We start from the raw sequence: 15,688 nt of genomic DNA on the forward strand, positions 1-15,688 counted from the left end.
GAGCAATCAAAAGAAATACCTTGAAACAAAATCTTCCAAAAATATAAATTTTTTTGCAATATCCATGGACATGGAATTTCAAACTCAATCAATACAGGGTTCAGTTAGCTTATTTATTCAACTTTAATTTAATTTTTGAAAGATCTCCGTGCGACTATTGGTTGCCGAGATATCGACGGTTGATTGAAAAATAACACTTTTGTCTTTAATCATCGATATCTCTACAAGAAATTATTGCACAGGACAGTGGCGACTCGTCAGGTGACGCAAGAGACGCACCGCTTCACCTAAAATTTGCACGGTGAACGCCTTCGTTGAGCGCGAACATCAACCTCGTACATACCATACAACATATAGCATACGCAAGTGACGCAGATTGAAATCAGTCCCTATTCTGCTTCCCTTCGTAGCGATATTTATGGCGGTTGTCATGGCAACGAGGCGGCCAATTCGAAATTAAACTACGGCGTGGGGGAACGAGTGACAGAAATTGAAGCAGCATGCACGATATAACGGTTCTTAGTTATATTTGTTTTGTATAGTAATTGTACAAATGCTTCCTATGTATGATCCAGTATGTATTTTATTGGAAATACTTTTTTCCAGATGGAAAATTGAGGACAAAAAGGATTTTTTAAATTGCGAGAGACCTGTGCCTTATTCTCTCGATATGGAAAAAAGGGGTACGTCAAAAGACAACGCGTCCGTTCGAAAGTTTCGGAATGAATGGTATTCGGAGTATATGTGATTGTGTGTTGTGTGGAACTGTTCATTTGAAAAAACTTTTCTGTATGCTGTGTTTAATTGTGGGTGTTAAGTCGGGCGTGTAGAATAAGAAGGGATGTTACAATTTTGGAAACGTCACGCAAGGCTGTGGTAATCACAAAGCTTCTTTGGAGTGCGGTGTGCGTTAATGTTCTCAGAAGTCCACAAGCCGAACTAATATTTCTATTTTTTTATAAAATCTAAATGAAAATCCTTCTCACTAACGTTAGTTTTTCGGTAATATTGCAAATGCAACTAAAAATTTCCAGATTCATTTAAAGCCGTTTGACCTTGAAAATTTGAAACTTTTCGTCAGCGCCAGCGGCGCTTTTTTTTCTTTTTAGTCAATCATTGAATATGCTTCACCTATTCTCAATGTCACGAGCAGCCACTGGCACAGGAAATCCAAGGACAGTTTTGAAAACTTGAATAAAGTCTCTATAAGAACGTATCACGGTTTTCGAAGAATTATTTTTTTTCATCTTTTCATTTTAAATTTGAAAAAAGTGCAAAAAATTACTTTTTACAGTTTTTTAGAAAATCTACCCCTAACTTAAAAATATTGATAAAAAGTCTAATGTTGATAGAAAATTTTCAACTCTGTGTGCTCATAATAACTTTGTAAATTGACAACTTGATCCATCTAACCGTTTTTCTGTTCCAAGTGATCAAAATTTTGGAAATACTTAAAAGAACACGTATATTGCTCCAAAATATTATGAAATCATTTTCAAAATGGAAAAGAAGAATGTTTCCCGGCTTTTCCCACAATTTTGCATTAGATACAGTTTAAATTTAAGAAAAACAAAATTCAGAAAATTTTCAAAAAAAAATTCAAAATTTTTTAGAATTTTTTTTTTTTGGAAAAGTTATTTGATCTTTGAGAAAATTCTAGTCGTTTCTGACACCATTTTAAACCTCATTTTTCAATCACCGGCATTTGTGTTACCCAAAATGTACGAACGTAGAGTTTGCAACGAGAGTCGCCTTCTTGACCACGATAAAAAATTTAAAAAAAAATAAGTACAAAACTTTTGATTAAATTTTTTGCCTGTCTTTTTAAACGTAAATACCTCGTAGAAAATATCGAAAATCAATTTTATGAATATGTGTAAATCGAGGACGAAATTTTGTTTGGGGTATAAAGTGTGCACTTAAGGCAATTAAATAAAGATTAGTATAATTATGGTACGCAAAGGTAGAATAGTCCAGCATCTTTCAAAAGAAAAAAACCTGAAATTTTTTAAAATTTTTCTAATTTTTTTTTTCTTAAATTTTCTTTCTTTCTTTAGAAAAACGGTTTGATGCATCAACTTGTCAATTTACATTATTATTTTGGGTACATTGAGCTGTAAAAATTTCTCTCAATTTTAGTCTTTTCATCAATATTTGTAAATTAGCGGTAGATTTTCTAAAATACTGTAACGTCATTTTTTGCACTTTTTTCAGATTGATGTCAAGGATGAAAAAAAAAAATCTTCGAAAACCGTGCCATGTCCTTATAAAAAATTTATTCAAGTTTCCAAAACCGCCCTTGGATTTGCTGTGCAATAATTTGTTGCTGTGATATCGATGATTAAAAATACAACTTATTTTTCATTCAACCATCAAATATTAATCTAATAGTCACACGGAGACCTTTCAAAAATCAAATTGAAGCTGAATAAATAAGCTAACTGACCTCTGTATTGATTCAATTTGAAAAATTTTTCCTGAGTCCATGCACANTATTATGACGTCAGGCAATGGTTGCTCAACGTTTTTCCGCGCTCTGTTTTCATTAATTTATTTCACACATTTCTCGTTGAAACAAAAAATTGATTTTTGGCATACTAACTAATTAAAGGGTAAACTTTTGAAATATGCAATAAAAAAATTTTACTGAATAGGCCTATTAAATAAAGATTAGTATAATTATGGTTCGCAAAGGTAGAATAGTACAGCATCTTTTCCAAAAGAAAAAAAAACTGAAAATTTTTTAAATTTTTCTAATTTTTTTTTTCTTAAATTTAAACTATATCAAATGCAAAATTGTGGGAAAAATTATTTTTTTTCATTTTGATATGATTACGTAATGTTTAGAAATAATAAACGTGTTCCTTTAATACTTATCAAAACTTTGATCACTTGGAACAGAAAAACGGTTTGATGCATCAACTTGTCAATTTACATTGTTATTTTGGGTACATTGAGCTGTAAAAATTTCTCTCAATTTTAGACTTTTCATCAATATTTGTAAATTAGCGGTACATTTTCTAAAATACTGTAACGTCATTTTTTGCACTTTTTTCATATTGGTGTCAAGGATGAACAAAAAATCTTCGAAAACCGTGCCATGTCCTTATAAAAAATTTATTCAAGTTTCCAAAACCGCCCTTGGATTTGCTGTGCAATAATTTGTTGCTGTGATATCGATGATTAAAAATACAACTTATTTTTCATTCAACCATCAAATATTAATCTAATAGTCACACGGAGACCTTTCAAAAATCAAATTGAAGCTGAATAAATAAGCTAACTGACCTCTGTATTGATTCAATTTGAAAAATTTTTCCTGAGTCCATGCACAGTTGCTTGATAACTGTAGCTTAAAAAAAATCGTAAAAATTAGAAGCAAAATAACCTCACACAATCTTAAAATCTCCGTCACTGTCATATGCATAAAAATTGAGTTAGCGCTGAAAAGTACCTAAAGTTATTGATAATACGTGTACAAAATTTGAGTTCTGTATCTCAAACGTCCCGAGATTTCGTCAAAAAACTGAAAAAATTTTTTTTTTGAGAACCTACATCTCGAAAACGGTGCGTTTGCAAACCCATGGTTACTAAGACTTTTTTGCTTCTAGTATCGTCTACTTACACCTGTTTCAATTTGCACTTTATTTATGATACACCTTGTAAATTACGATGTAAAACTTAATTGAACAAGTGGGTTAAGAAAAAAATTATAAAAAAATGTAGCCGAATGCGTCTAAAGTGCCGCCAACAATTAATTAATTCAAGACCCGCGTTAAGTTTTACTCAGATACCGCAAAACAAGTTATGAGAAACATTGTAATATTGCGGCACAAAACTTAAGTCCCACTTTTCACTAGAATAACATTTCAGTAACACGCAACTGTTATAACTTTTCTAAAAAATGACATTTTGAAAAATACCGCATTTCAGATTTAGTTAAAATAGTAAATCTATCTATTTACGATATTTAATAACAAATATGGTGTACAATGTCTCTTATCAATAGGAACTGATGAATGACTCGCCTACATCCAAGTTCGTTAAAATGTAGGAGTGACGAAAGGAAATTGAAAGAATAAATATCTTTAATGTGTCATTAAATTTCTCATTTATACTTTTATTTTAAGTACACATGAATAAGAGGCACAGTTTCCATTAACTTTATTACTTCAAACTTCTTCGGGAATAACCTCAATTTTGTAGTTTTTTTTTCATTTTAATTGCAATATATAATGCAACGTGTTCCAAAATTATCTTGTAGCTTGTACAAATAATTTACCTAATTAAAGGCAAGAGTTCACTGAACTGATTTAAAAATACATATGTCAACCAGTGATTGACATAGTGGGAGAAACTGTCAATAAAAAATCCAGAATACCCATGGTAGGAAATTACTGATTAGTTTACAAGGAACAACCTCTTCAAGTTATTGGATAGACTTAAAAAACACCCTGTATAAACCTAGAAGAAATGACCCTTAAAAACGAAGCTCTGAAAATTGTTTTCAGATATCTCCAAAATGGAGTCCAAGACAAAATTAAATAAAATAATAGTAATAAAACAACCACCAGAAAATATATAAAGACTGAACATGATCAAAATCTAGAACGGACAACTTTTTTGTAATTAATCTTTTATCATGGGCGTGGATGCTACATAAGTATGTTATTTCAAATGGAACACTCTGTATACTATTGCATTTTTGAATTCCTTGGTTAATATTAGGTAGAGTTTATTAAATGTACATGGTGTTGAAAACTTTTTTTTCGTTTTCGAGATAAGATGTTTTTGAAAAAAATCACAATTTCAGCTCTCTAAATGAGGCTAGATAGCGTCTAAATCGTAAGAGTTAGAAACCTGCACTTTTCACAGTTCGTTTTGGCATAAATTACTCTATCTTTTCATCTGTGAGCAACACGTGTACGTTATTCAGACTCGGAAATACTGAAACCTACATTTAATAATCTTACGAGATGAAAAACTTTTTTTTTTTCAAATGGAACGACCCATATTAATTGTCATGGGTGAATGTAAAATTGAATGCCCTTTCGACTGATATAAGATTGTCCATACTTATCTTTTACAGTTTTCCAGAAAAATCAGGTTCTATTCTAAAGTGCGAAAAAATAGCTATGTAACAGCGTCAAGAAGGCCAGTGGTCAAAACCACTTTTCTCTCACATTTTATCAGGACTGAGACTGACAGTGTCAATATTTACTGGCATGTTTAAAAAGTGGTTTGACAAACTGATGTAAACCACTAGCAAACACCTAAAACAAAACGCAAAACGAAACAATCTGAATCTGGAAACACAACAAGGAGAAGAATACTTAAACCGCTGATTTATATCAATTACACGAAGTGTCCTCCATTTTGATTAATAAACAAACGAATTAGGTTTATAAAAGACTGTTCAATAGTGGCGTAATTTCTTGAAATGTTACTGTAATGCGCTGCCTCATATCTTCCGCTGTAGTTAGTGGGGTAACGTAAACTTTGCTTTTTATAAATCCCCATAGAAAGAAGTCGCAACTTGTCATATCTGGACACCTTGAAAGTCAACTCACTGGTCCCCCGCTTCCAATTCATCTGTTGGGAAAAGTTTCATGTAAAAACTGACGAACGGCAGCGGTATTGTGAGGTGGAGCACCATCATGTTGCATCCTCATTCTTCGAAGTGTAGCTAAGAGAATGTCGCCTAACAAATCTTCTAGAGTATTTGTTACAAAGTTTATGTCCGATGACATGGTCCCAAAATTGCTCTCCACACATTCAAAGACCATCGTTGGCTATGAGTTATCCGGAATTGGTGAGGATTTTCTGTCATAATAATAGCAATTATGACTATTAACGAAACCATTTTTATAAAAAGTAGCTTCATCGGAGAACATGACCCGTTTAAACAAACCATCATCTTGATTTAACATCTCAAGTGTCCACTGACAAAACTCCAGTCTCCGCTGAAAGTAACTCTTGGTGTAATTGGATTCGATAAGGATATGCTGTGCTGTGCTTTCGTAAAATCCTATGTATCCACATTGTACTAAGGCCTTCATGACGGTGTTACATAGCTACTTTTTCGGACTTTAGGAAAGAACCTGATTTTGCATTCACCCATGATATATACGTATATGGGTCATTACATTTGAAAAAAAGTTTTTCAACTCGTAAGGTTATTAAATGTAGGTCTAAGTATTTCAGAGTCTGAAAAACGTACACGTTTTGCTCACAGATGATAAAATAGAGTAATTTATGCCAAAACGAACTGTGAAAACTGCAGATTTTTAACTCTTACAGTTTAGTCGCTATATAGCCCTCATTTGGAGATCGTGATTTTTTTACAAAAACAACTTATTATCTCGAAAACGGTAAGTTTTAGATAAGATCCACTTCTTATTTGTGGAAGGGCGAATGGGCGTTAACTATTAGACGCCTTCATTATAGCCATCCTTGTCTATCACATGGATTTCTATGGCTTACTTTATCGCTCTCACGTAACTTCTGATAGACCATCGGTACTTTCCTACACTGTATACATTTTTATTAACAAATAAATAATACTTGTTAATATTTAAAATGTAAAAAAAATATCTTATTCATTCATGTGTCTAGGTAAAAAATATATTTATTCCTTATCGTTCACAACTCATTAAAAACACAGTAAAAACTAGGTTAGTGACCGAATAATGCGGTAGGCCAAGATTCACTCTTGATGAACCTTTGTGGGTCAATTTCAACTATATCAAGATAGAGTTGATATCAACATATCAACTACAACACATCCGGCGTTAGAAGCTGATTAATAAAACATGTCAATTTTTTATAATAATAAATGTACTGTTTCTGATATTCAGATTTCATTACTCTGTTTCATTACTTAAAGATTAAAATCATTCAAATCAAATGGCTTTGGATAATCCTGTTACGAACTATTATTATTGAATTATTCCACTTTTAACATACTTAATGTAAAATACATAATATAATTAATTTCTATTATTAGCTTCACTCACAGGTTAAAGTGACAAAATTATTAATTTTCTATTTTGGAGTATGACAATATTTATTACCTAAGAGCATGTTAGAAATCTAATTATGTAATTTCCTGAGTCAGTTTATTGATATTTTATGACAGAATATATGTATATTATTAAACCATGACACGTGGGTATCAAATTTTCTTTGTTACATCACCATATTTACATTTTTGGGCTCCTGTATTTCTCTGAATATAATTGATATACAGGATGTCCCTGTAAAGGATGGACAACGCTTGACCACAGGTTCCTTGGATGAAAATAAAACTATTTAGCCTAACTTACCTATATACAAAAGTTCACGCCTACTGAGATAAGTATAGCTTTTTATGGAATAGAACCGTTTTCTTCAAATAATTTGAAAACTATTTTTCTTAGAAACTTCAAATTTGGTACCTACACATATTTTTTATTAGAGGGCAATGTAAATAAAGAATTTGGTGAGAATACGGGATGTTCTCTTTCTAGTGCCTGTGCGCCACTGGTTATCCCGTAACTTTTTTGTATGTACGCCAGTGACGCTAGAATTAATATTTTTAAAAATAAGCATTATTTGAGAAGATTTTTTACCTCTTACAAAATTTTGATGTCGTTTGTGGATTTCGAGTAAAGTTGCCATTTTTTATATATATTGCTTATAGGCAAAATTCCGATCACTAAAAAATAATTTATAACTGCAGCCCAAAGGAGGGAATAATAATGAAAAAACTTCACATTAAAAAAACAAAATTAACTACACATTTTTGGTCTTAGTACCATCAATCAATAAAATAAAAAGTCAACACTAGTAATTTAAATAAACAATATTAACTAATAATATAAGAAAGTCAAGATCAACATTTTAAATAAACCTAAATTGATATTTGTAATCATATTGAAATAATATTACATAAATTTTATCCAATAATTATGCATTACCTCTCATAACATTAATTTCATTTTGTATTCTTCCGCATAATTCGTTTCCTGAATTTACTAAAAAGCTATAAACTGTGGTTCCCAACGTTCCCCGAAACAAATAATTACACGGGTTAGAGTCCATTGGCCGAGGTGGCCATTTTAAAGTGGCATTATTTTCTCTACCTATCCACCTGTTAGTATAGTGCTCATCTAAGTATTGCCTTACCGATAAGGCAAAATGGGAAGTGCCTCATCAAGCATGAAAATGGTATTAATTCGTAGTGTTATCGATAACTCTTCAGGCAGATAGGTAATCTTGTTTGGAGAAATTCTCGATAATTTTTCCGTTCAATGTAGCAGGTAATAGAACAGAACCAATTAAAATACTACCAATAATACCAGGGCAAACATTAATCTTTAATTCATGTTGAAACCGTCTTTTACTGATTCTGGGTGGATTTTCATCACAATAAACATGTTCATTATGTGAATTAAAAATACCCCTTCTAGTAAAAGCTGATTCATCTGTAAACAGGATTTTCTTGTGGATATTATCATCTCTATTTCTGAGTTCCTGAATACGTGGACTGAAAGCAAAACGTGACGAAGGATCTATTGGTACGTAAAAGTTCTTGAACTTGATTCTTGAATAACTGGTCTTTTAATACTCTATTAACGGAACTTTTTGAAAGCCAACCTCTGCCGTTAAACCCCTTGTACTTCCTTACGGAATTTCTTCGACCCTTTCCAAAATTTGTTCTTTCAACTGAATAGTTCTAGCCGTACGTTGTCCCGATTTCATGTTACAGGTAAAAAATGTCCTGTTTCCCGAAGGCGTCTCTCCACATTAGCAAATTGTTTGTGATTTGAAATTCTTCGATTAGGAAATCTTTCAGCATATTTTCGAACACTAGCACAACAATTTCCTTCACATTAACCCAAAACCGGTAACTTTTCAGTTTGTTCAGCAAAAGTATAAATTACAGCCATACTAAAAAAAATATCAAAAAACAAAGTAAACTAAAATTAAATGACGCCTAGTTTGATACTGAACCTTTTAATTATTGTTATGAATTTGTTTCTTTGTTATGTGGCACCACTGGCACCTCATACTAGACTGATCTAATTATTTTAAACTGATTTTATATTATTTAATGTGTAAAAAATCCTAGTTTTACTCGAAATCCATAAACGATATCAAAATTTTGTAAGAGCAAAAAAATCTTCTAAAATAGTGCTTATTTTTAAAAATATAAATTCTGACGTCACTGGCGTACACAAAAAAAAGTTACGGGATAGCCAGTGGCGCACAGGCACTAAAATGAGAGCATCCTGTAAATGTGTTCTCACCAAATTCTTTATTTACATTGCCCTTATATAAACAAATATGTGTACCAAATTTGAAGCTTCTAAGAAAACCAGTTTTCAAATTATTAGAAAAAATCTAGGATATCTGTTCTATATTTAGAAGGCTATATAGTAGGATCATATTCGATGCAAAGTAATAAATCATTGCCTGTCAAAGGAATCAGTGCAACACGTTTTAGGGGGTTTTGGAAATTGAATAATTTCTTTATGCATTATGGATTAATAGTTATATATTTATGAAGGACAATGCCTGGATGTTCGCAAGCCGGATGTACTGCTGTGGTTAAATAGTCTTATTTTCATCCAAAGAACCTGTGATCAAGTGTTGTCCATCCGTTTCAGGGACATACTGTACATACTCTTACACACGTCCTAGATATTTTAAATTGAAACATGCTGATAAATGATTCAAATGTGTAAATGGAGTGATGCCAGGCACCACCATTATATGTTCCTATACATGTGCGCACTTCAAGCGAGTTAATTTACTCCTCTTTCGATCGATAGCCGACATAATAAAACATAATAACACAATAATATTTCGAGAAAACCCTTCAGCATATGAGACACCGTTGTCGGTACCCGCCAAACTTTTATACCGCCGAGTCAAACAAACATCGCGTGCAATCCCCATCTAGAAATGCGCGTTTTATACTTTATAGTTTATTATGATGTCGGTGCACTTCTTTTTCAGGCCTCATTCCATCGCAAGTCACGGAACGGGGTAAACGTTTTATTCAAAAATTTTATTAAAGTCTAGTCACCATGTTCGATACTCAAAATTATCTGTCACAAATTGATCAGGAAACGTGTCAAAATTCTGCAAAAATGGATGACGACGAAAATCAGTTTATTGTGGATGACGTGAGTACGATTGTGAGAGACACCATCGACACCATCCTGAGCGGCGCAGTGTATCAGCAGGACAAAGTTACCCAATGGAGCGCCCAAGTGTCGGAACAGTGCCTAAGTGCTTTAAGTAAAATGAAAAAGCAGTTTAAGTATGTGGTGACGTGCTCCATCATGCAAAAGACTGGAGCAGGATTGCACACGGCCAGCTCCTGCTACTGGGATAGTGCAACGGACGGCACCTGTACAGTGCGTTGGGAGAATAAGACCATGTATTGCGTTGTTACCGTTTTCGGACTTGCTATTTAACAATCTACTTATAATTTGCTTTTCTTGAAAATTTTACATACCTATCCAACTTATTTATCCAAGGCAGATAATGAAAATATTATTTTAGGAAAACATATTATATATTAACCAATTGTACATCCCCAATTTATTTATTAAATTTTTTATATAATTTCATGCTGTACTAATATCTATCCTTTTTATAACGTTTCGTTAATACTTGCAATCAGTTAAATATACATTTTTTATTAATTCATTCAAAACTATGACAGAAAACATTAAATAGAAGTGAAAATGTAAAAAACGGTGGAAAAACATTTTTTATATTTTGTACGATTTTACTGATTCTAGGAAAATAAAATAAATTGGAATCTTATCTATGGGATTAGATACACACATCTTTGGCTACACTTCTGGTATCGAGGAACACTGTTTGACTTCATTTAACATCATTTATTAGGATTTTTAAAATTTATTTGAATTAGGTTAATACATTTATAAGAAAGCAAAAATAATAGTACCTAAGAGGTTTCCTTACTTTTTTTGTACAAACTCTAATTTTGACATTCCGAATCCGGCGATCGGATAATGTTTTCTGAAAAACTGCAAAGTAATAAAAATTTTACTAATTTGTAAACAAGAATACAATCTGTAGTACTAATTATACAGGATGTTTTAAGCTTGAAGTCTCGGCCTTACTGGAAAATAAAAAAATGACATTTTTGTCACTATCTGCTTTAAAACTAAAACATTAAAATATTTGGGATTTGTCCACTTGTTTCCATGAAATAAAATAGTTACAAGTAATGCGATTTTTCGAAGAAAAATGTGAGTATCTTCTAAACCGATGAGGAGAGCGAAGAATTTCCTCTTAAAAAAATTGTCCAAAATTCAGATTTTGTGGTAAAAATATGCGAAAACGAAAGTTTAAATTTTATAACCCTATTTATGGAATTCTGAAAAAAAATTTTCATAACCGCTATTATTTAGTCCCATCCGACACATCAAGTTTCATACTTCCTAAACAACTTTAATTTATTTATTATCAAAATTTAAATATACAGGGTGTTAATGATAAGTTTTGCCAGACTTTAATGGTGTATTCTTCATATCAAAATAATCAAGTTTTGCCCTATAAAAAATTTTGATAGGACGCTTCCCTACGGAGATACAGGGTGTTAAAAGTTTCAAATATTTATATTATTTTTCCTGTAACTTCACTGGCATACAAAATTGAGTGATAAAATTTAGGGATGACATTTTCTTAATAGGGACTATTTTTTCATGGATAACTTATTTCAAAATACACTCCAGTGGCGTAGTTATTGGGAGAGTAGGGGACCTTTTTTTGAAAAAATCGGACGCCACTGGTTTTTTAAATAATTTTAAATGTTTTTAAAATGTACAATCAATTTGTGGCAATAAAGTATTCTTGTAAGGTATTCGTAAAATTTACTGGTACAATACGCCATTAAAGTTTGACAAAATTTATCATTAACACTGTATTTTCGTGCCTTATTGATATACACCCTTCTTGAAGTTTTATTAAACTTTTGCCGGAATTTTCAACACTAAACTTTTCATCCACTTACACAAAAATATTGAATTGGATTTAGCTCCGGCGATCTTGGGGCCACGTAACGTGTTTGCACAATGGACCCACCGACTAGGAAACTGTTAATGTAGAAATTATCGTCCTTGCCTAAAAAATGCCTAAAATTTGGATATACTAAATACGAATTAAGTTGCTTTCCGGCAACATTTTTCAGAAAGTTGTAAATCAAAATGTAAATTCACTTAGTAGAGCGATTAAACTTGACCTAATAAATCTTGAATACTATCAACCACTTTTCGTCTGAGAAAAGATACATCGACATTGTAGTTATACAGGGATATCTCGAAAACGGAAAAAGATAAATGATTTCTGAAAAATCCACTGTATAGTTTCAGTAAATGACTTTACTTGTGAGTACAAATCCCGTTCCTCTCAGTGCAGGTATAGATGTTGCTGCAATCCGAAAACTTATTTTGTTGACAGCAGTTTTGAAAAGTAGCGCACATGAAAGATCTCAAAATTATAAGCAACTTTTTTGATATAAACAATTTTCGAAAAGCCACTAGTTTCCGAGATACTTTGAGGTAATTTTTTTTCCAGGGGGAAGACTTTTTAACGTTATAGTTTTCAGGTATAACTACTGCAGATTTTCGTCGTATTAGATTGCTTTGAATAAAACAGTGATGAATTAATTTTATTTAACTAATAGATATCACAGGAAATTACTCATTTAATCTTGTTTACGCAAATCATAGTCGTTTCGATCAAGATAAAGTAATATTTATTTAACAAAACTGATGCAAAATTAACAAAAATTACAAATAATATCCATAGTCAGTCTATACAGGGTGTATTTAAATGGAGGGGCACAAATGATACCAGAGATTCCTTGGGTGAAAATATGTCGATTTAACCTAACATACCTATATCCCAAGTCGCATAATAAAAAAGACACAGGGTGTCAAAGTGAAAAATAAAAAAGAGTTTCCCCTTAATAATTTCTACAATTTGAGTCAGAAATGTTTCAAATTTTCAACAGAGAGGTCTTTTTATGATGGGAAAAATAATATAATAATGATTTTTGAGTGTCGAGTACGAGGCGCCCTCTGCAGGCAACGTTATACATTGAATATGTAGTAACTTTTTTGNGAAACTAATCCACATACCTCGGTACGAGCTATACAACAAGAAACGGGGATTTCCGGAACATCGGTCCATAATATCTTGAAGCGAAATACGTATCATCCTTACAAAGTGCATCTTTTACATAATTTACGTCCTGGTGATATGCTACGAAGACTAAATTTTTATTGCAGAAATGGAAATAAAGGCTCAAGAAAACGACCAGTTATATGTACTGACGAGAGTCGATTTGCAAAAAATGGCATTTTGAATAGATATAATAGCCATTTCTGGCATGACAGTAACCCTAGATGGACCAAAGACAGCCATTTCCAAACCACGTTTTCTATAAACATATGGTGTGGTATTATTAATGGCATATTAATGGGACCCTATTTATATGAGGAAAATTTGAACGGTCGCAATTATTTACAATTCCTTCAGACCCAACTAAATGTTCTTTTGGAAGAAATTCATTTAGTTATGAGACAAAATATCTGGTTCCAACAAGACGGGGCACTAGCTCATAACGAAAGGAGGGTGCAAAATTTTCTTCATGAATATTTTCAGGGGCGATGGATAGGCACCAATGGTCCAATAAGGTAGCCTGCCCGCATCCCTGATTTAACTTCACTCGATTTTTACTTGTGGAGTTACCTAAAGAACCTAATTTACCAAACAGAAATTGAAGACTTACCTGACTTGTGCAATAAAATTTATGCGGGCTGTGCATCTATTCCTCGAAATTTTTTATTACGGGCAACTGATACCGAACTTAGAAAAAAATATGAATTAAGTATTCATGAGAATGGCGACAATTTTGAACACTTATGTGACTCGTGTATTATGTTAATTTAGTATCGTTTATTTGTAATTTCTGTTAATTTTGCATCAGTTTTTGTTAAATAAATATTACTTTATTTTGATCGAGAAGACTATGATTTGCGTAAACAAGATTAAATGAAGTAATTTCCTGTGATATCTATTAGTTAAAAAAAATTAATTCATCACTGTTTTATTCAAAGCAATCTAATACGACGAAAATCTGCAGTAGATATGCCTGAAAACTTAACTTTAAAAAATCTTCCTCCTGGAAAAAAAATTACCTCAAATCCAAGTATCTCGGAAACTAGTGGCTGTTCGAAAATTGTTTATATCACAAAAGTTACTTCTAATTTAGAGATCTTTCATGTGCGCCACTTTTCAAAACTGCTGTCAACAAAATATGTTTTCGGATTGCAGCGACATCTATACCTGCACTGAAAGGAATAGGATTTGTACTCACAAGTAAAGCCATGTATTGAAACTATACAGTGGATTTTTCAGAAATCATTTATCTTTTTCAATTTTCGAGATATCCAGCTGGGGACACCCTGTATAGAAAATAGCTTCAAAAATTTGTAAGATTTGTTTTCAAATTGAAACTGCATCAAAACTATTCGTATCCAAATTTGTCTAACCTCTATCAAAAAAATATAGGGAATAAGTTCTCGCTGTTTTCCAACAGATGGCGTTACAAGTAAGCTTGAAATTCAGTGTATGTTATTTCGCCGAACTGTAAACTACTTTTTTTCATATTGTTAATCATTCGTGTCGAAAAAAGAGTATTTGCGAGGAATTTTACTGCACAACTTTATTCAACAGAAATCTGCAGCGAAGCACGCCGAATTCTTGTTGAGACTTATGGCGACTATGCTCTGTCGCAAACAACATATAGATATTGGTTTAGAAGTTTCAAAAAATAATGATTTTGATGACGCACCGAAATAGTTTGAAGATGAAGAATTGAAGGCATTGCTTAATGTCTCATGTCAGACGCTAGCTGAAACTGCAGAATCATTAGAAGTTGATCACACAACAGTTTCGAAACGTTTGAAAGCATTAAGAATTATTCAAAAGCAAGGACAGAGTTGAAACCGAAAGACGTCGAACTTCTTTGTAAGTGTGAGCAACTGCTTCAGTGTCAGAAGAGGTAAGGTTTTTTGCATCATATCGAAATTGGCGATGAAAATGGTTCCGCTACGATAATCCTAAGCCTAGAAAATCCTGGACTAAGTCCAGTCTTGCGTCAACATCGTCGACAAAGCATCAGAACATCTATAATTCCAATCTTCTGTTCTGCTCAAACCGAATTAAATCATCACGGAAGACCGCTATCGACTACAATTGATGTATTTGAGCAGAGCATTGAAGGAAAATGAAGGAAAAGCGGTCGCTATAGGAGCAGAGACACGATAAAGTGATTTTGCAGCATGACAACGTTGACATGTTGCAAAACTGGTGAAAACGTAATTGGAAGACCTACCCCACCCGCTACTTTCACCAGAAATTGTCCCTTTCGTTCATCACTTGTTCCGAATGATGGCACATGGCCTGGTTGAGCAGCACTTCCATTCTTATGAAAATTTTAAAAAATGGGTATACTCTTCTGCTGCCCGAAAGATGAGAAACATTAGTGGCTAGCGATGGATAATACTTTCAGTGACATATTCTTTACTATTTTTTTTAAATAGAGCATTACTTTTCACGAAAAAAAGCGATAACTTATTCAACATCTCGTTATAAT

At 32.6% G+C, this 15,688-nt stretch overlaps 2 protein-coding genes across 2 annotated transcripts in view; one reads left to right on the forward strand and one right to left on the reverse strand.

Annotated features, from left to right (window-relative positions):
- Positions 1 to 15,688, reverse strand: part of LOC108905811 (laminin subunit gamma-1) — an 85,756-nt gene that overhangs the window by 27,667 nt on the left and 42,401 nt on the right. The gene's annotated exons all lie outside the window — the stretch shown is intronic.
- LOC108905812 (dynein light chain Tctex-type-like) lies at positions 10,033 to 10,501 on the forward strand. The gene has a single exon (XM_018708837.1). It carries the CDS (start codon positions 10,074 to 10,076, stop codon positions 10,464 to 10,466), a length of 393 nt encoding a protein of 130 aa, XP_018564353.1. The 5' UTR covers positions 10,033 to 10,073; the 3' UTR covers positions 10,467 to 10,501.

Source organism: Anoplophora glabripennis, unplaced genomic scaffold, assembly GCF_000390285.2.
Source record: "Anoplophora glabripennis isolate ALB-LARVAE unplaced genomic scaffold, Agla_2.0 scaffold191, whole genome shotgun sequence".
Classification (NCBI taxonomy): Eukaryota; Metazoa; Arthropoda; class Insecta; order Coleoptera; family Cerambycidae; genus Anoplophora; species Anoplophora glabripennis.

Excerpts from the sequence above, each read along its gene's own strand:
- LOC108905812 (XM_018708837.1), top strand. The coding sequence starts at position 10,074 with ATGTTCGATACTCAAAATTATCTGTCACAAATTGATCAGGAAACGTGT.